At 40.0% G+C, this 19,676-nt stretch overlaps 2 protein-coding genes across 3 annotated transcripts in view; one reads left to right on the top strand and one right to left on the bottom strand.

The window, feature by feature from the left end:
• Nucleotides 1-166: 166 nt before the first annotated feature.
• nr1i2 (nuclear receptor subfamily 1, group I, member 2) lies at nt 167-8,130 on the top strand. The gene is made up of 9 exons (XM_038720702.1): nt 167-756; nt 2,047-2,240; nt 2,930-3,060; nt 3,237-3,406; nt 3,490-3,734; nt 3,848-3,993; nt 6,919-7,035; nt 7,217-7,322; nt 7,410-8,130. The coding sequence occupies exons 2-9, from the start codon at nt 2,053-2,055 to the stop codon at nt 7,564-7,566; spliced, it is 1,260 nt and encodes a 419-aa protein (XP_038576630.1). The 5' UTR covers nt 167-756; nt 2,047-2,052; the 3' UTR covers nt 7,567-8,130.
• A 1,168-nt stretch (nt 8,131-9,298) lies between these two features.
• The window catches only part of gsk3ba (glycogen synthase kinase 3 beta, genome duplicate a), a 33,933-nt gene continuing 23,555 nt past the window's right edge, over nt 9,299-19,676 (bottom strand). Inside the window, exons 4-11 of one of the 2 annotated variants that reach the window (XM_038720698.1) lie at nt 18,013-18,123; nt 16,299-16,429; nt 15,087-15,193; nt 14,745-14,842; nt 14,506-14,613; nt 13,368-13,554; nt 12,543-12,641; nt 9,299-12,396 (exon numbers count right to left, since the gene is read on the bottom strand). In XM_038720698.1, the coding sequence (XP_038576626.1) occupies nt 12,326-12,396; nt 12,543-12,641; nt 13,368-13,554; nt 14,506-14,613; nt 14,745-14,842; nt 15,087-15,193; nt 16,299-16,429; nt 18,013-18,123 (912 nt within the window). In that variant the 3' untranslated portion in view covers nt 9,299-12,325. The remainder of the gene's footprint in view (nt 12,397-12,542; nt 12,642-13,367; nt 13,555-14,505; nt 14,614-14,744; nt 14,843-15,086; nt 15,194-16,298; nt 16,430-18,012; nt 18,124-19,676) is intronic. The other variant, XM_038720699.1, reaches the window with a different exon arrangement.

Here is a 19,676-nt window from a genome sequence, read left to right as displayed (position 1 = left end):
AAAATTGCTTCAAATGTAATATGGTCATAGTTGGCCTTTGATTGGTTTTCAGAAAACCTCATAAGGAAAGGTTATTTTGAGAGTTTCAAATATGGGGGGACAATTCTATATGTTACAATTCATGTTGACTTTGGATGTGACTTTCCTTTTAAATTTCTCAAAACATGTACCCTACAATGATTTTTCTATAATTTATTACGTTTTAAATTATAATTGTGTGCATTCTGAGTATAAATCCATTGGGGTTCTCCACAAAACTCGTATGTAAACGGTTTCATCATAGTTAAAACATTATCGAATATTCCTACTACAGTGTGTATTTACAGTGGAGGTGAATTTATTTTTTAAAGGACTTCAGGAATGTGTTTGGCGTTTAAACGTCATTTTCGGTCATGCCCAGCACCAGTACCGTAATTGCATAAATGCGCAACCATATCTAAACAACTGAAAGGCGGCTTAAGTACACCGGGAATTTGCAAACAACAAAGCAACAGGCCTACAGACTGATGACTACAGGACACCACAAAAATGTTGTAGGAAACCTATGGCTGCGGGCGCCTTCCGGGCTGCCGCGATAAATACTTGTAACAACGAGCCTGGATCATCCTGCCAAAAAAACACGTCCAGCAGGAAGGGCGATTTTCGTTCTCACCTGTTGCGTGTAGAGTAAATCCGAAATCCACAGGATTTAACCGCCGAGGGGCGAAACGGTGTTGACTACAGACAGCTGTTCGGGCATCTGGAATCCCCAAATCAGTGAGTTGAATGATGTTGATTACCGTTTTGATTAAAACTTGACCTTTAACCAGGTAAATGAGAGGTAGTTAAATAGCCTGGGTCTTTTCAGATTATCTTAAAAGAAGAGTCTTACATGTTTTAACTGATTGAAAATGTCAATGTCCTGTGTCACAAAGTTACTGCTGCCTGCCAATTGAAAGGCACGACGGTAGCGGTGCGTTGACCAAAACTTAACATTGGTTTTACAAGCCACTTTTGTGAATCGACATTCCAATCACTGTCACACGGCTATTGGAAGTGAAAGCAATGGGTTAGTTGTGGTGCTTATGCACGGTTAGCTTATTACACTTGGTTAACACAAACAGTTGGCCTACATAAAATACACATAATCAGTGGTTTCAGGGTAATTAATGCGTGCAGTTAGAGGATTAATGAAAATAAATGTCTTTCAGATAAAAGCTTTCTTTTATTGGCTTGAAGGTGTGACAAAATATTAGTTATACTAAATGATTAATCAAAACCTCTATCACTCCATTTGTCATATTTCTACACCTCATTTCAGTGTTAGGGTGACCAGATGAGAATGGGTGAAATTCGGGAGGGGGGGAGGGGCGTGGCTACCGGTATGACCATTAACACACGTGAAAATCAAAACACAACGCTTAAATTAATTATTTTTTTTCAGTCACCTGTTTGGTATTAGTAAAAATACAACTGTGGATATGTAAGTAAATCATGATCTTTTACCAAATATTTATTTTATTAGTGCAGTGTGACATCTGTCTGCGCAACGCGCGTGTCAGATCTCTCTGCTGTAGCTGCCTGAAACTTCACTTTCCCTATCCTCGCGACTGTGAGAGGGCACTGTCCTGCAGCTCTGCAATTTCCGGACACTTCACAGCACTTGGTGTTATTTTATTCTCTTTGATGGAGTTTGAAAAGGCTCCCCAGGGTCACCATTTAGCCACAGGGAATGAGTTAGAATTAAAGGCTTTTAATAGACTTAAATGAATCCACTGAACCTTTATGCATATGCTTCACGGTACCTGTATTTGAAAAAAATACATACAGTATATAATTCAGCCACAAGATTTTTTGTAATCCTTATATTTTAAGAGAAGAGCATCACAGCACAGTATTGCAGATCATACGTCCTCTGTAAATTAGTTGTGACATGGCAAAAAAAAAAACTGATACCAGACCAGACAAGCACAAAACCTCACTTCAATCAAATGCTGCCACTTCTTACAAAAAGCAATGTTGCGCTTGAAATAAAAGTCCTGACCGAATCATTTAACCATCTCTCAGATTAGAATGAGTAAGAAGGCCACTGGAGTGCAGACCATCCGAGAAGCGCTCACAAGGCAAATTGAAGAGGATGAGAACGAGCAAGGAAAGATGACAGGAGATGAGCAGCCCAGAGCCTGTGGTGTGTGTGGAGATCTGGCCAAGGGATACCACTTCAATGCCTTGACATGCGAAGGCTGCAAGGGCTTCTTCAGGTGAGGTTGCTCACCCTTCTTCAATTTTTCTTATGACTTTATTAATAACAACCAAAATGAACATCTGTGATGTAGAAGAGAGGTGACAAGATGCTTCTCACAATTTGTAAATACAATTGAAAATAAATATAATAGTTTTCTCCGCTGTTAAAGCACATTTCTGAAACACTGTTACCAAAAGAAACAAGTGTAACCAGCACATGAATTTAAATTTATACTGTGTCGCAAAACACTTAATTTGTCCATCTCTTGCTCCAAATACAAATTCATTTGAATCCAGTTCAATACAGCTTTATTTATGCAGCATTTTGCCACCCAGATAAGCAGACACACATACAATAGTTAGGAGAAGAAAGAAAAAACTCTTATTGATCACAGAGCTCAAAACAGTCAAAGGTTGTAATTGTAAAAGCTGTATGTGGACAATACACAAAGTAAGGAAGCCATACAAAACCAGTTTGGTTTATCACCACAAACAGCCACTTTCACATTAACTGGTTTGGGTAAATATGTTTTCATTCCATAATTCTCAGTAGTCTCTTGAATTTTTAACTGGCCAGTGCATTTGTGTCACAGACATACATGGCACACAGTAATACTATAATGTGGGTTTTAATGCATGTGATTTCTATATTCAGATTGATGTTTTTAAGCTTTTCAGTTACTTGGTGGATTTTTAATAAATTCAGGCGTGCCATAAAGAGGACAACGCAGCTCCAGTGTCCGTACCTGAATAAATGCAGTATAACCAAAAACAACCGGCGGTCGTGTCAAGCCTGCCGCTTCCGTAAATGCCAAGCCATAGGCATGCGCAAAGAAAGTAAGTAACATCTAGAGACACCAAATAATCCCTTATTATTTTAAAACAAATCTTTATTTGTGACTTTAAAGTGTATATATTTACATAAAATCGACAATAAGAAGTATGTGATGTGAGGAACGCATCATTCAGTTGTTGGAGTGGCGGTCAATCTTTTTTTGTGCGTGTCTTTGTAGTGGTCATGTCTGAGAAGCAGGTATCAGAGAGGAGGATCCGAATCAAGAAGAAAAAGATGGTCGACACTCCAATGCAGCTTTCATCCCAACAAGAGGAGACCATTCAGGAGCTACTCTGTGGCCACCGCAACACATTTGACTCCGCATTTTACCGCTTCAGTGGCTTTAGGGTGTGTGAATGACTGCAAGCATGTTTTAGGTGTTGTCATTGTCATTGTTTTAACTCATCTTACTGACATTTTCTTTATTTTAGCCTATGGACAGAAACGTCCTTCCTGTGAGTGAGTACAACCAGTCTGCAGGCAAGCCCTCGTACGCCTTCTCCCTCTTCTCCTCTTTCTCGTCGTCATCCTCGTGTCTCTGTGGTACCTCTAAAAAACTAGAGAACCATGAGGGCGATGAAAGCAATGTTTTCACTGCTCTTCCACACGTGACTGACCTCACAACTTACATGATCCAGGACATTATAAGTTTCTCCAAAAACCTTCAGGACTTTCGGTAAATGTGTGCCTCAATGCATATTCAAATATGTCTCTGGGTTTTTTTATGACTAATGTCTATTCGGAAGAACTTATTCACCATTAAGTGCGTGTCACACCGGCCTCTGACAGGTCTCTAACCATGGAGGACCAAATTGCTTTGTTGAAGGGAGCCACATTTGAAGTTATGCAGATCCGTTTCAACATGGTGTTCAACACAAAAACAAGCATCTGGGAATGTGGCCATTTTACATACTGCATAGATGATGCTGTACGAGGTGAGGCTACTTACACAAACAAAAGCCAAAGCATGTTTTTATATATTCAAAGGGGTAGGCTTGGTTGTTTCCGCTGTGCAGTTTGAAAATGTACACGAGTACATACACATCACATAATTCGCATTGGATACAGATTTACACTACATAACATTCTGTGCAAATTTTATGATTATCAATTTAACTACTAACCTTTGTGTGTATCAAAATGACAGACTCACCATATTAAAACCTGAATTAAATAATTTGATCATGTGCTCAAGCTATTAACACAACATTGACATATTATCACCTCATAAAGTTGAATTTTTTTTTTAGGACTTCATTATTTGTATCCCATGGAAGACAAACCACAAACGTGAATTGTCGTGTAACATGTACCGTGATTCACAAATATTTCACTATCCACAAATGTGTATTTTTACCTTACCGTGTGTAAAATCATATCCACAAAATAGGGAGCAATTTGTACATGTGAAACATGTTTTGCAAATTTGTGGCTTGCTTCTTTTCAATTTGTGGGTCGAGAAACATTTGCGACTCCCCTTGTATTCGTTTATGGAATTTTGTCAAATGTGTACCGTGAAAATCTGAGAAAACAAAAAACAAAAAAACGGTGACATTCCCTCACAAGAGTTGATGGGGTTACCACTACCTAGCATCATTCTCATTTGTAGGAGACAACAAGATGAAGGACTGTAGCCTGGTTTCAACCAGGAGGCGGGGTTCTAAAGTGCAAAAATTTCACTCAGATATGCCCCTAAAAATAGATCCATGTGAACCGGAGAAATTATTACTACAATTTATAATAGTTTTTCATCCAGGTTGTGGATAGATGCACCATCCACTGTAGAATTTAGAATTTGTAGAATTTGTAGAATTTAGTAGGGACGGAAACAACCCTCTGAAACATCACTATAAAGTGTTGTGGTGATATTGTTTTGTTAGTCGATGTCATCCCCTGTTGGTGTATCCATACCTGGTTCAAAAATTACCAGTCCCACATTCCACAAGCAATGTACCAATCACAGTACAATTTCCTGTGATGAATGTTTTCACTCATCCAGTCCAGTAAGAGGGAGACACTAGGGCACTGCCTAGCAAACCCACCTGGAAATTACAATGTTGAACCCAATCCTGAATCATGGCCCCTGGGTTTAATAAAGATTCTCCACTTCTCCACAAATGTGCAAAAACGTTTCACGTGTAGAAATGGATCCACAAAAATAATAATAAATGGGATATCCGTTAATATTACTCTACATGTGAAACTAAAATACTTGTTTACAGAGTTAATTGACTGTATTTGTGCAATATTCTCGTTGACATGATTTCACCAACACAAATTAAAACATAGATATTTGGGGACAGTGACATATTTGTGGATCAAGTAATACAAATAATAAAGTCCAATAAAAACATTCATACTGCCAGGAGTTTCAATAAACTTCATTTGTAGCTGCTTTACACTGTCCTCCAGTATGTTTTAGAATTACTTTTAAGGTTATTTTAATTACTTACATCGTCTGACTTCTCAGTATATCTCAGCTCAGCTCCCCGTACGACCCTGCTCGCACTTCTGGCAGGGGCCTTTTACTTGTTCCAGACTCTCAGCTGAAGACTAAGGAAACAGAGCTTCCAGAGGCTCTGGAACATCCTGCCTGAGGATATGTTGGCAGTAACTTCTTTTAAACTTACTTTATCACACTGCCTTCCCTGATTTCATCTGATTCTAGGTTTTCTGTTATGTTTTCTGTGTTCTTTGCTTTCTATGTGAAGCACTTTTTTCTGATAAGGGCTATGTAAATGAAGATATTATTATTATCATTATTATATTGACTCTCCTTTTAGCTGTTTTTGGTTTCCATCAACACCTGAGGAAAATAGCTGGCATTTTAGCTGCTAAATGCTCCGCTTTGTTCACTAGCTAGTTTCTAACTGTGTCTGTCTGCTGTTTGGTGCTGAGCAGGAAGTGTACAGTGGGTTGATGAGAGATTATTTGCTAAAAATAGTTGCTGATGGGAGCCATGAAACTGAACCATAACTGAAGTGAAGTTGGGGGCTGGTAATTCTCTGTAGGTCAATATGAGCAACTAATTTCACATACAAGTAGTCATTTGATCCGTTGTTGAAACTATTGATTATAGCCGCTTTAAGGAAAGGGGTGGTGTTTTTTTATGAAATGTTGAAGACCAAAATGTTGCACCTTTAAAAACCTCTGCCTTTTCTTTCACGTCTTCCTACGCACCTAGCATTGCATTAGATGACACTTAAACTTTTTAGCATGTGTTTTTTAATACTTACCATGGAAAACTCAGCGTGATGTACATTTCCATATAATTATTTTCCTAAATACAATAACACAGTAATGCCAGAAGGCTATTCTCAAACAATGATTACTTAAAATTGATTCCACTTTGGTGTTTTGTGTTAATGAATCATTTCCTGAAGATATTTCACAATAAAGGCCTTGCTGGGTTCCCCCCGCACCCCTGCAGGGGAACGCTACTGATTTTTACACATCGAAGTCTGTTAACAGGTCTTGGGGAGTACTGCTGCTTAGCCTATGTGAAAAAAAGTTAAGGCAAAAGCCTTATGTGGCAGCACAAAGTCAGATAAATTGCCTGAGTCAGAGTTAGTTGGGGCTGAAGACTACAAGTGTGAAAACCAATCTGGGGGTGTTTGCAAAGAAAGAAGAAGAAAGAAAACTTGCTGGACTACAGGCTACATTAGATGCTACTAACATAACACATCAATCAATCTCAGACTGAACTCTCGGTGGTGGAGGTGCATTGTGGATAATGTAGGCGCCATATTTTGAAAAGGAAGATGAATGTGTGGAATAAAAGGGCTGCTGCAACAATTATTGTTTTTCTGGTTTTACCATCTCTGTCATATCATTGACCTCTCTTCACCTGTGTTTTGTAGCGGGCTTTCAGCCTCTCCTGCTGGAGCCTCTGCTCAAATTTCACCACACACTGCGCAAACTGGGCCTGCAGGAGGAAGAGTATGTTCTCATGCAAGCCATGTCCCTGTTTTCTCCAGGTAGCTGCAGGTCTTCATCGGTTCATCCCAGCCCTTGTTAATCAATTATTTATGGACCCTGTCAATATTTAAACGCTAGAATACAGTGTGCATTTCTACCCAGCCAAACATAAAAATGCATTTTCAGAAATTCTCGGGTTGCTTTGGATTAGTAGAGATTTCTTTTTATTCAATCTATCAGACCGTCCAGGTGTGCAGCAACACAGCGTGATTGATGTGCTTCATGAAAACTTGGCGATGACACTAAAATCCTGGATTGACTGCAAGAGAACAGGGTCAGAAAAACAGTGAGTAAAATACCAACTGCCACTCTCAGTCCATTCAGTCTGAACCTTTCACAGATTGAACCTCCTTTGTTTCCTCTACGCCTCCAGCCTGCTGTACCCTAAAGTGATGTCCTGTCTTACTGAGATGAGAACAATGAACGAGGAGTACAGCAAACAGGTTCTGCACATCCAGGACATCCAGCCTGACGTTCTCTCTCCTCTCATTATGGAGGTGGTCAGTAAAGACCACTGTAATGACTTATAATACTGAGTGAACATGGACAGCTCAAGCATTCTTGGTCTATCTCTGTTTTTTAATAACGGAAACCACAAACTGAAAACCAGCAGAATGTGCCCATTGATTCAAAGCAAAGGATTCTGTTTTTGTTGTTGTACAAATGGGTCAAAATACTAAAGAATGCATAAGAAGATGATAGTAGGCCTCACTGTCTGCTGGAGTCCTGCAAGTCCTGCTGAAATGTCTGCTCTCTGCACTATATCTGTAAGTCAGAAGCAGCTTTAAGTTTTCCAAAGTTTATTTTGTTAACAGTTTACAGTATTTGTGGATGGTAGATTTGTCATTGACATGTTAATTGTTTTGCTCACCTTAAGTACCCATTGTGTCATTTGTGTGTATATGAATTAATGTTTATTTAAAGTTCTTTTAAATGTCACATGGTCAGAGGCCGTGAAGTATGTATTTTCTCAGAGAATGGAAAATGCTGTATTTATTACCTCAGGTTGTTTTGTGTTTTGATGCCGTCATGTGACAGAAATGCTATACATTTATTATGAATTAAACTAAATAAAGATACTCCTCAGATTGAAATGTGTAATGGTGCTTCTAGGGTCATTAACAGTATAATAGGACAAACACTGCCCCACTGTGGTCATACTAAGACAGAGGATGACTGGAAAGTCATGTCTAGTATTTAACAAAGTTTAGTACATGTGATTCTTAGGGGCAGACTGCAGTCTAAAATGTAAAATAAGGACTACAGCTATAGATGTGTCCGTAATATGGTAAATTGAAATAACTTTGGTGATCCTCTGACCTTTCATCTAGCACCATCATCTCAACAAAATATTGGTTTAAGACTAAATAACTGCAAAACTAAAAGCTTATCCATCAGTCTCAGCTGTACTTTGTGTTTAGTACTAAATGTTAGCAGGCCAAGACACTAAACTAAAATTGTGAATGTGGTAAACGTTATACTTGCTAGACATAAGTATATTAGTATTGTCGTTTGAGCATGTTAGCATGTTGATGTTAGGGTTTAACTCAAAGCACCACTGTGCATAAGTACAGTGTCACAGAGCTGCTAGCATGGCTTAGTATGGTATATATAATATGTAATAATTATAAAATAATAACTTTATTAATATAGCACCTTTGAAAAGTAAGTTACAGAGTGCTTTACAATAAAAACAAATAATAAAAGTAAATAAAATACAATATAAATCATGATAAAATCATTTAAATAATTACAACAAATAAAATCAGTTTAAGAAAAAGCGATAAGATAAAAGTGAGTTTTAAGAAGATATTTAAAAGAAAAGGATACTGAGCTTGCCTGCCTGAGATCCCCTGGCAAATAAACATACATTTTAATGTTAACATTTAGAAGAATCACACTTATGCCGGAGTGCTCATCTCATGACCTCCTTTTATGTTGTTTAAGTAGTCAGTGTTTGTATCTTTTATCAACTTCTAACAGTTTTCCAAGATATCTTAGGCGTGAAGCTTCAGCCGCTGCAATTTGACAGCTAAGACCAAGTCAGGAACATGTATGAATCACATTCCTGTATGCATATATTCCTAAAATGATATCAATCTTAAAGTATTGATGTATTTAAGGCCAAAACTTAGAGCGGCTTCATACATAGCGACTCTGACATCCCGTTTGCTTTCCAAAGTTCAAAAAAGTTTTCCAAAGTTTCTGGCTATGTGAAGAGACAACAGCGCACTCGCTAAAAGAAGACAGAACAGACAAGGACCTTGTTCATTTCCAGGCTATCCTACTCTTTATTTAATGCAAATTACAGTACCAGGGAACTATTCCTCAGAGCACGCAGAGGGAATATTTACAGAGGTGCACATTTAGCATATCTTCACAGAACAAAGGAAAAACAAACAAACAAAAGAAATAAAAAGTTCAGTCACAAACAGAGGCATTCAAGTAGTAGTACTGTTATACAGGATGTTTTTGTAGTATTTTCTATGATTTTTCTTTTCTTTAACCCCAGTTAGCATAGTCAAGTAGTATATATGCTAGTATACATTATACTAGCATATATACTTGCTTGTCTTCTTTTTTGGTAACTTTTGTGATGCTTTTATTGAACTGGAGTTAGGGGTAGGGTGAGGTGGTCAAACTTTCTGGTGGTAGCAACACGTTCATGAATGCAAAATTACAGCAAGCAGGAGACAGGAGAGACGCTACATGACTCGACCCCTTAGGTGCTACTGAATCCCCCCCCTCCCTTCCCGAATATGCAGACAGGGGAGAAGAACAAGCAAGAGGACAGAGAAACAACAAAATATCCAGAGAGTAGAAGAGAGACAGAATACCAGACTGCCTCTGAGGATGGCTCATCACAACTACATCTTAGTTTGGCTTTGGTAACAGAACCAACACTGCGAGTAATACAGAAACTACTGTATATATACAGTATATGAGACCTTTTTTGAACCCCTGCTGTCATCCATAACACCCGCCCCCGCACCCACTTCATGCCCCGGAGTCCGTGCCAGGACTGTGATGTGCATGTGTGTCCAAGATAAAACATCTGTTAAAATAAACACGTCTACTGTATCTTCAGTTAAGGAAAATATCCTTACAATTAGCATTGTCTGTGTATTACAGTTAAGTGTGCAATGAAAGAGGAAAAAGAGGTGCGGGCGGAGGGGACTGATATTCAAGTGGAAGAGTGTGGATGTGTGTGTGCATGTGTTTTAGGATAGCAGGACATTCAACAGCACCAAAGGGAGAGTCACAATATCAGGATGGGAGGGGGGTGACAGCAGGGTGATAGGGGAGGGGGAGGCGAAGGTGTATGAAAGCAAAGGCACTCCAAACTATAGTTACACTATACATGACTAGTTCTTGTTACAATAATACAGCTGTCATCTACTGTACTGTACAGGTAAGACTGAACATATGGCTGGATAAAGCTGATCATCATCTACAATATCCATAAACAACATCAGTTTTGCCCTGATTCTGTTTTTTTTTTTTTTTTTTTAAATCTTTTTCATTTCTTCCCCTACCCTTTGTCATCTTTGTTTTTGCTCATAAACAGTACATGGGTCTGCATATATACATACCTTGAACACAACATGGAAAAAATAATCAACATAACAACATAAAAAAAAAACATACAAGTCAGAATTTTGGTGAGGAGCATTTATACTGTATATACAAATTCTGCTTTTTTCTTTTATTTCTTTCTTCTTTTTTTTTTATGTAGTGAGTATTCTCTGTAAATAAGACGCTTTGACAGACTGTACCGAGTGGCTCTATGTGCGGCAGGTGGAGGAGAAAGAACGCTAGGCTAACGCTTCAGTCAGTGGTCACTACACAGGAGACAGTCGGCGGTGAGCCAGAGACCGCTGCTGAGGCTTCCCAAGGAGCAGAGGAAAGAAAAGTGTTAAGAAACATCTTGAATTCTTCACAGAGACTGAGAGAAAGAGGAAGGGCCAGATAGGGCAAGATGTTTGTCTAGACACTGCACTGTCACTGTCACAGACAGAGTCGGTACAAAGACAGGGAATTTTAGAGCAATGCCCTAAATCCATCTACAGCCTTAATACAGACAACACAGTAGAACAGGAAAGTGACTGCTGGAATCTAACCACACTCCAGCAACAGAAACAAAACACCATCTTATCTAAATCTATTTTCTTTAGACAGCAGCAAATATTGCCGCTGCTCAGCCAGATATGAGCTCACCATAAATGATTTCTGAACCATTGTAGTTAATATACATATATCTATATATACTTTTATACATAAGGAAAAGTAATATATAAACTGTGTATGTACGCATGTTTGTTTTGTATTTGTATGTATATATTTTACAAGCACACAGGACCAGATACATGTCACATCCATCGTACATGGCAATCCAAAAACATCTGCCCAGGAGTACAAAACAAAAAGTTAAAAACAAGGTAGAGTAAAACAGCTCGCTAACCATTTAAAAAACAATCCCAGGACACGAAACAAAAACAACCTGTCCAAACGTTATGCCTGCAAGTGGACTGCTTCTTTCCACATACATCAGGATCATCATGCATCCGCGTGTGTGTATGTGTGTGTGAGGATGTGGGTGTGTGTTTGTTTATGAGTGTGTATGTGTGTATACCCGTGAGCGAGCCTCATGCCTTGTCTGCGGAAGTGGAGGTGAGAAGTGAGAGGGCGGGGTGACCCCACGGGTGATCCTAACCATACTCAGGCCATGCACTACAGGTGGAACCAAAGGGGGGTGGGGCATCTGCCAGGGGACACAGGGGTCAGGGGTCAAAGGGTGAGAATGCAGAAAAATGGGACAATGTGGAGTAGGACAAAAGGGGAAGACTGGATAGGGTGAGGGCCAAGGGGAACAGCTTAGGACTTTTTCTACAGATTGTCCTCTTACAAACATTAGCAGGCTAGCATTGTGTATACATGTACAGTGTACTTTTATAAATAGTACAGTCGACAACACCTCTGGCCCTGCACTTTGCTTCCCCGTTGAAAGGGAACGGGGAGATGTCTTTGACGGAGGATGGAGTAGAGTTCAAACAGCTGGATGAGGGGCCAAGTAAGGGATCAAAGAGGCTGATTCGGGATGCTTGGTTTGTGGTTGTGGCACGGGGCTGATGGCTAGCTGTTGAACCCGGACCGCGTCAGCATCGCTCCGCTGCTGTCAGAGAGGAGAGCAGGGCAGAGCAGAGCCGAGCGGAGCTCACCCCCTGGCCGGGGCAATGGAGAGGCCGTCGGCTGGGGCTGAGACCGGGGCAGGGCGGGTGTTCTGTGGACTCAGGAGGTGGAGTTGGAGGCCGAGGCAGAGGCGGTGGTGGTGCTGGGACCTCGCTCTGTGCTGCTGCCATCTATGGACAGGAAGGGGAGAGAATAATTTAGAGCCCAAGAATTACTTATGTAAAGTTTGTTAGGAGATTGGTAGATAACGGTAGATAAGTCACAACCAATACTTCCAACAGATAAATAGAGCTTCACGGTACATAAAAGTGGTAACCTGTGGTCGCAGAGGCGTTGGTAGGGGTAGAGGCGGCGGCCTGGCTGCGTGCATGGGCAGGGATGAGTATGGAGGCCAAAGAGGGATTACTGGATAACTCTGAAAGAGAAAGAACAACCGTTACACCAGGTCATGTTTTCACAAGGTTTCCTGGATAGATTGCAGACAGAGATCATTTTTTCCCAATACTAATATGCTTGGACTGATTTTGAGCTAAAACTATTAGTTCATTATACGGTTAGTCAGTGGAAAGAATTTGGTTTGATTATTAATTCATTTTTAAGCTAAAATATGAAAAAAAGTTTTGGTTCTATATGTTAATATTTGGTGTTTACTTAGTCTCCTATAATAATTAACAGAAAATAACATTACTAAAATAATAAATAAGTTTTGAGCTTTTCGTAAGACAAAAGAAGACTTGGACTCTTGATGGATATTTCACTTTTTTCACATACATAGATTTCATAACCAAAATAATCGATAACGACAATAGTCAATAGTTGCAGACCTAGACAGATTGTCACACAATTAAAAACATTATTCTTACGACAAATCATTTAGATATATATTTTGACACTTTAGGAGTTTCACATAGATGGAAGATGATGTGACAGGCTGTTGTGTTTTTCAAGGCCAGTAAATATGTGTATATATTGGTAAACTGAAGGAATCATTTTCAAACTCAAGAGCACTCAGAGACTGCACACTCCCAAGCCTGCACAAACAGTTTTTAATAAAATTTCAGAGCACGCTTCTTCTTTTATTTTTATTTTTTGCCTCCGAGCACATGTTAATGATTTCTGTTTTGAGTGTGTGTGTGCATACCCTGGGTGGTGAAATTGAAGAGGGAGGGCTTCTCTCTCCCGTTGGGCAGTTTGACGTTGGGATCACGCAGCTCATCAAAGAAGGAGTGTGCACAGGCCTCTAGAGGGGTGAGACGGGCCGTGGGCGTGTACTCCAGCAGGCGAGAGCACAGGGCGATGGCCTCCGGAGGCGTGCGCGGCCGGAACACCTGACACAAAGGACGGCGTCAACAGTGAACACATGGAGTCAGTTCTGAAGTGTTGGCAAACAAACGAGGACAATCCAATGTTTTTTAACACACATGCACACACACATAAATGAGCTTGTGCATTCCAAATTATCTTCAGTGTATTTAATAAAACCTACTCTGTGATGAATGAATGAATGTCTGACTGCTGCAGGAGTGGACTGTAGTACTGGCTGAATGTAGTTGCGGGGAGCGACCACAGCAGGGCGCCAGAGAGGCCATTAGCAGGACCTGCTGCAGCCTGCTGAATGGAAGACTATTCTCCAATGCAAGAGCTGTGGGTGGGACTGCTGAGGGGAAGTCTGGAGGAGAAAATTTCCCTTTTTTTCCCCCACCCGTTTTATTTTGACTACGACTTAAAACATGCACCAAGATGAGAGCATGAAGTGGAGAACTACTGTGACAGTTTTTTAAAGACAATTTGTACTGTCGATATCAGACTGGTGGATAAAGCAGCGCAAAGTAAGGACTGACCGAGCGGAACAGACTTTGGTCAGTTTGTGGTTCAAGACACTGTGCTGTGACTGAGATGACACAGATTCAAGATACTCAATAAACCCTAGAAGCATGTTAAATCTGCTCTGTTTAATCTGCTAAATAAATGTAAACTAATGTAATGTATTCGTTTAAAAACACATATGACATGCTACTGCTGCTATTAAAGGGTGCTACAAATTGAAAAAAAAAAAAGAGGTGAGTTTTATGACAATTGTGTGAGGTTGACTGTTTAGCCTGTAATTTCCTATCCTTTTTTGTCATTCTTGATAGGGTCTAAAAAGTTCAGATTAGGCTATTCAGGCCTCATGCAGCCCTGCTGGGTGGATGTGATGAGGTTGGGTGGGTGTGAAGTGGCATGTTGGCAACACAAGCATGAAGAGAAAAGATGTTGAAGTAGTAAAAGGGCTCCTGTACCTGTTGACTCACCTTAGTCCATGGGTGTGCCTTGATCTGGGGGAATTTGAACTCAGTGTAGTTGGGGTTCATCTCACGGATCTGCTCTCGGGTTGGGGTGCCGAGAACCTGGGTAGAACAGTACAGATTGGTGGCAATGTTATGATTTTAACTTAAACTCCTATTAGCATTTGGAAAAACTGACCACTTAGTGTCATATACGAAGACTTTCACACCCTGTGGGTTACCCCAGTCATTACCTTGATAATTTCAACCAACTGATCCACTCCACTGTCACCGGGGAAGATTGGCTGGCCTAACAACAGCTCTGCCAGCACGCAGCCGGCTGACCACACATCTAAAACGGAAAAGGAAGATTACCAAAATGAAAAAAGAAGTCGGATACATGCAAATGAGGGGCAGACATTACCATAATCCACTTGTGCTACAAAGGAATAGTCTGGATGAGCAGCAAACAATACAGAATATCCCCTAATATTCAATTTACGTGACAAATGCATCATATGTAACATATAATAAATTCAATATATGTGCTGAGGTTAAACTTATTAAGGGTTTAAGGGTTAAATGGTGACTTCTACCTATGCTGGAAGTGTAGTCAGTGGCACCAAAGATGAGCTCAGGGGCTCGATAATAGCGAGAGCAGATGTAGGACACATTAGGCTCCCCACGGACCAGCTGCTTAGCACTGCACACAAAATCAAAGCACACAGTCATTATCATCACCACACTGCGGCATTTTGGCCAAAAACAGGAAAATGTGAAATTAATGCTAGGGATGCACCGAAATGAAAATTCTTGGCCGAACAAGTACATACATTTATGCCATTTTTTTTTACCATTGCATAAATTAAAATGTCAAAATGTGCTTTTTACTCAGTGTGTCCCACTGGATTTGGAGAGACTATGATGGGTGGGTGTGTCCATTTACTTTTAATCGACACATGTAATATGTTTTATACTTTCTGTGGATATAATCCAATTAATCTTATTTCCATACTGTATAGACACCTTATTTTGAAAAATGGACGTTGTCACGTGTATCCTCACGCTAAATTCATCAAGTCCGACCCAATATGAAAAATGTCGTAGGTGGTTCTCGTGTCGCGTAACATGAAGACTTCACAGCCTCTCTTCAGGTAGAACTCTCATACTGCAACACTTGTCTTTGTAAAGAGAGAAAATGACAGGATAAAGTCGCTCACCTGCCTGTCAGCTCGCACTGCTGGTCTGTTTCAGTTACCATAAAGGCTTGAATACGTGTGCACTCCAAATTTTTTTGCTATTTTCAGCCGATTAATTTCTGTGGCCGAACATTCGGTGCATCCCTACCTAAAGCAAAGCCTCGTGATTAGGATTTAGCACTAGGATGACACATTGGGATGAACACTTTACAGTCTCCACGTGTCTCATCTGAAGGACTATTTAAAGGGAGATTTGACATTTTTGGAAAAATTTACGTTCTTGCTTAAAGTTAAATGAGAAGACAGATACCACTCTCATGCCTATATGCTAAATAGGAAACTACAACCAGGAGATGAGTGGCTTAGCTTAGCATAAAGACTGAAAACAGCTAGCCTGGCTCTGTCTAAAAGGAAAAGAACCAGCTCACAAACATATTATATATTCTTTGTTTAATCCATAAAAGAAAAACAGCTGCTGACTGTAGCTCCATATTCTCGGCAAGACATGGATGAGCGTATTTCCCAAAATGCAAAACTATTCCTTGAACTGGCAGGAAGACCCAGAACACTGCCGTCGAAACTTGACAAAACCTGGTTTCTGCGTCTCACCTGCCAAAGTCACAGAGCTTGAGCACGGCGGTCTCTGGATCCAGCAGCAGATTCTGGGGCTTTATGTCCCGATGACAGATCCCAAACGAATGGATGTAGGCCAGACTCCTGAACAGCTGGTACATGTACAACTACGCGAAGAAAAACACAGGTTACGACTACACGAGCAGCAAGCTCAGCTTTCATTGCAGGGTTTTAACTCTGGAAAGAACCACTCAAGGATCAATTATCTTATCAGCAAATGTTTAGACTACAGCGGCTCACATTGCCTCTTCAAACTCCTGAACCTTGCTGACAACCGGCCTTGTAGGGATAAAATGAAACACACTTCAGCAACTGCAAGGCCTGTTTCTCTTCTTAGATTCAATTAGAAACCGGGTGATTTTGATGGATGGTACATGGGGATGTATGTATACAAAAACTCATTTGCCTCTTTTAAACCATCATATAATTTAAAATAAAAGCAAGCAACAGTCTTCATACAGCTCAGTTCTGCTTTAAAGCATCTCAACCATGGTCATTATTTTCTTGCAGGATGACTAAAACTGCTTCTCTGTGTTAATATGCTGAGCCAATATGTGCAAGGGTCTTCTCATCCCACACTTCCTGGGCTAATGAATATTTATATTGGTGCATAGTAGTTCAAAAGGTAACTGAGTGCTTCTTCTGCTCTGTGGGACTAATCAACTGGAGGTGTTTTTTCAATTATTTCACTGAGATATGAGAGTCATTTGGGATGAGGAGTCTATAATGAGTTTTTTTGCCTTTGCAAATTATTCTCATGTTCGTTTCACATTTCTGTCTTGAAAAGTGACAACTGATCTGTGCGTGTAGTGTAAGCACAAGTCAATACCCCCCTATGTACCCAGAAGCAGAAGCCTAGTGATAATGAGAAGATAAAGTCATGTTATGTTGTAGCTCTTTTAGTTTATAGGTGCAGGCGTTTTTAGCAAATAAAAGCTGATAGCAGGTCTCCGAGGAACTTTGGTAGATTTTGAAATTTGGATTTAGAAAACAAACATAGTATGGAATGTGTTGTACGTTTATGGAAGCTTTAGGTTCATATCTTAATAAAATGAATGATTATACTCTCTGTACTTCATCCAAGAATATACAGGTGCGAGTCCTGTACAGTGTCTGGGGAGATACAGTCACTGAAACGATCCCGTGTACCTCACATTCAACACTAGATGCTCATGCTTTCTAAATCAGAATACATCCTGCACCTTCAAATCCACTGAGTTTCTAGTGAGATCCGTTATCAGACAGCTAAAAAAAAAAAATAATAATAATTGCTACAATACTGAGAGAAAATTATAGAGATAAAAATTTATATTTTCACTAAGACAATGACGCAAAAATTATAAACCTGTGTTTATTATATACTTTGGTTACTTTCAATATACTGTAATTTACACTTTAGCATACTTTTTACTCTTTTATTTCAATATTTAAAGACTGATCTTACTTTAGAGTAAATAAATCATTAGAAAAATCAGACAAAATAACATTTTGTTGAACCAAAAGTTCAAGAGGGTCCAGACATTTTTATGGCACCCTACTGAGATTGTGTGGATGCTCTATAAAGTTGAGCGCACCACTTCTTGTGATGACACACACACACACACACACACACACACACACACACACACACACACACACACACACACACACACACACACACACACACACACACACACACACACTTCTGTACCTTAACATAAACCATGGGCAGAGTCTGTTTGGCTCGGCTGTAGTGTCTGGCCACTCTGTAGACAGTCTCAGGGACATAATCCAGAACCAAATTCAGATACACTTCATCTTTCTGTTGGAGAGAAGCAAATACAAGAAAACAGAGGTCACATACAAAACAATATTATTAAAAAAATGATTATTGTTTGCAATGTCAAGCAAAATTTACCCCTACAAGACACTGAGCATGACTAGAAAATCCCTGCAATTCCCAACAATACAAATCCTACAAAAGAAATTAAATAAAAATCTCATTCATGGCCTACAAATGCACACACCCATGAACCAGCTGCCCAGTATGTCAATTTATTTTGGAGAATGTTTTCTTCCCATCCCTTCCTCTTCCCTCTCTGTGTCTGTCGTTTCTCTCCTGAGCTGTGACGAGGAAGAGGCCGTTTGTGAGCTGATGTAACTGGATGTTCTTTCGCAATCTAACTGGGGATCCATTGTACAGGACTCTTTCCCAGAGGGCAGGAAACGCACAGCCATGCGTCATGACATAGACTGTATGGTCATGATGGCCTGTACTCCAAGAGTGGCCACAGACAATGATATCATTTCCTGGTTGGACGAGGCCTTTGTTGGAGGTCGGGGTGTGCGCGCTCAACTCTGGAGCAACTCTGACCCTGACAGGATGCTGTGTCTGAGGCTTCTCCACCCAATTATTCTAGGACTTCCTTTTTCCTTTGATTCTGAACATAGTTTAACACGCACTGAGTCACCGGGTATTTATTGTGAGTCAATTGTTTGAGACCTGTAAGTCACGAAGTCGCAGGTTTGTCAATATTTTTACATACAAAGCATCTTCACAGATGAACTCACTCACATACTCATTTGTGTATTCACACTTAGCCTGTCTGTCCCTGATGGTTTGTTAAGAGGAACAGCCGAGCCTTCAGATGACACACTTTGGCCTGCTTAAGAGGTTGGGTGATGGGACAGCAACAGGCTGAATCTAGGGACATTACGGTTTTAGAAGGCTGATTTAATCACCATTTAATCACTAGAACAAGTGTCTCTATACATTTCCCTCATCAGCATTCAGATTCAGATTTTACCGTCTATCCACAAACCAATAATAGTTCAGTCCATCTAACTAATATAATAATAATAATAGTAGTAAGTAATGCATTTGTTGGGGACTAATTTCAGTGTTGGATGAATACAGACAGTAATTATTTAACAGCAGGACACTGTATGTGGAATTGATTTGAATGAACTGCAGTGGACATGTTCTTACATGTCAACCAGTGACCTTATTGATTTCATTTTCAGACAACGACGGAGCTCTATGGCACGGATGATAAGCTGTATGAGGATTTGGATACACAGGCAATACTTGTTGATTTCCTGACAGTAGGAAAATATAAAATATTGCCAGCCTTAAGGTGTCAAACATAACCTGCACAAATCTTGTAACACAGCTCACCTGCAGTGCTTTATTGTGGGTATCACACATGGGTATTTGTTCTGTTTAAGTGATTTTTAATCAATTAATGTTTAATGCTTAATGTTTCAAAGGATAGCACTAGAAAGCTGGACATCACCAGCGGGGAAATGAACAACCAGTGCCACATGTAATAGTGTCACTGACTAGTACTGTTGACTAGCGTCCAACCATTAAAC

This window comes from Micropterus salmoides, unplaced genomic scaffold (assembly GCF_014851395.1).
Source record: "Micropterus salmoides isolate LMB-PRFRI ecotype aquatic unplaced genomic scaffold, ASM1485139v1 Ms_hic_scaffold_15, whole genome shotgun sequence".
Classification (NCBI taxonomy): Eukaryota; Metazoa; Chordata; class Actinopteri; order Centrarchiformes; family Centrarchidae; genus Micropterus; species Micropterus salmoides.
Note: the sequence above shows the minus strand (reverse complement) of the source record. Positions and strands in the feature narration are given on the sequence as shown.

Excerpts from the sequence above, each read along its gene's own strand:
- nr1i2 (XM_038720702.1), top strand. The coding sequence starts at position 2,053 with ATGAGTAAGAAGGCCACTGGAGTGCAGACCATCCGAGAAGCGCTCACA. Across the intron at positions 2,241-2,929 it reads GGCTGCAAGGGCTTCTTCAG|GCGTGCCATAAAGAGGACAA; the intron begins GTGAGGTTGCTC and ends TAATAAATTCAG. Across the intron at positions 3,407-3,489 it reads ACCGCTTCAGTGGCTTTAGG|CCTATGGACAGAAACGTCCT; the intron begins GTGTGTGAATGA and ends TCTTTATTTTAG.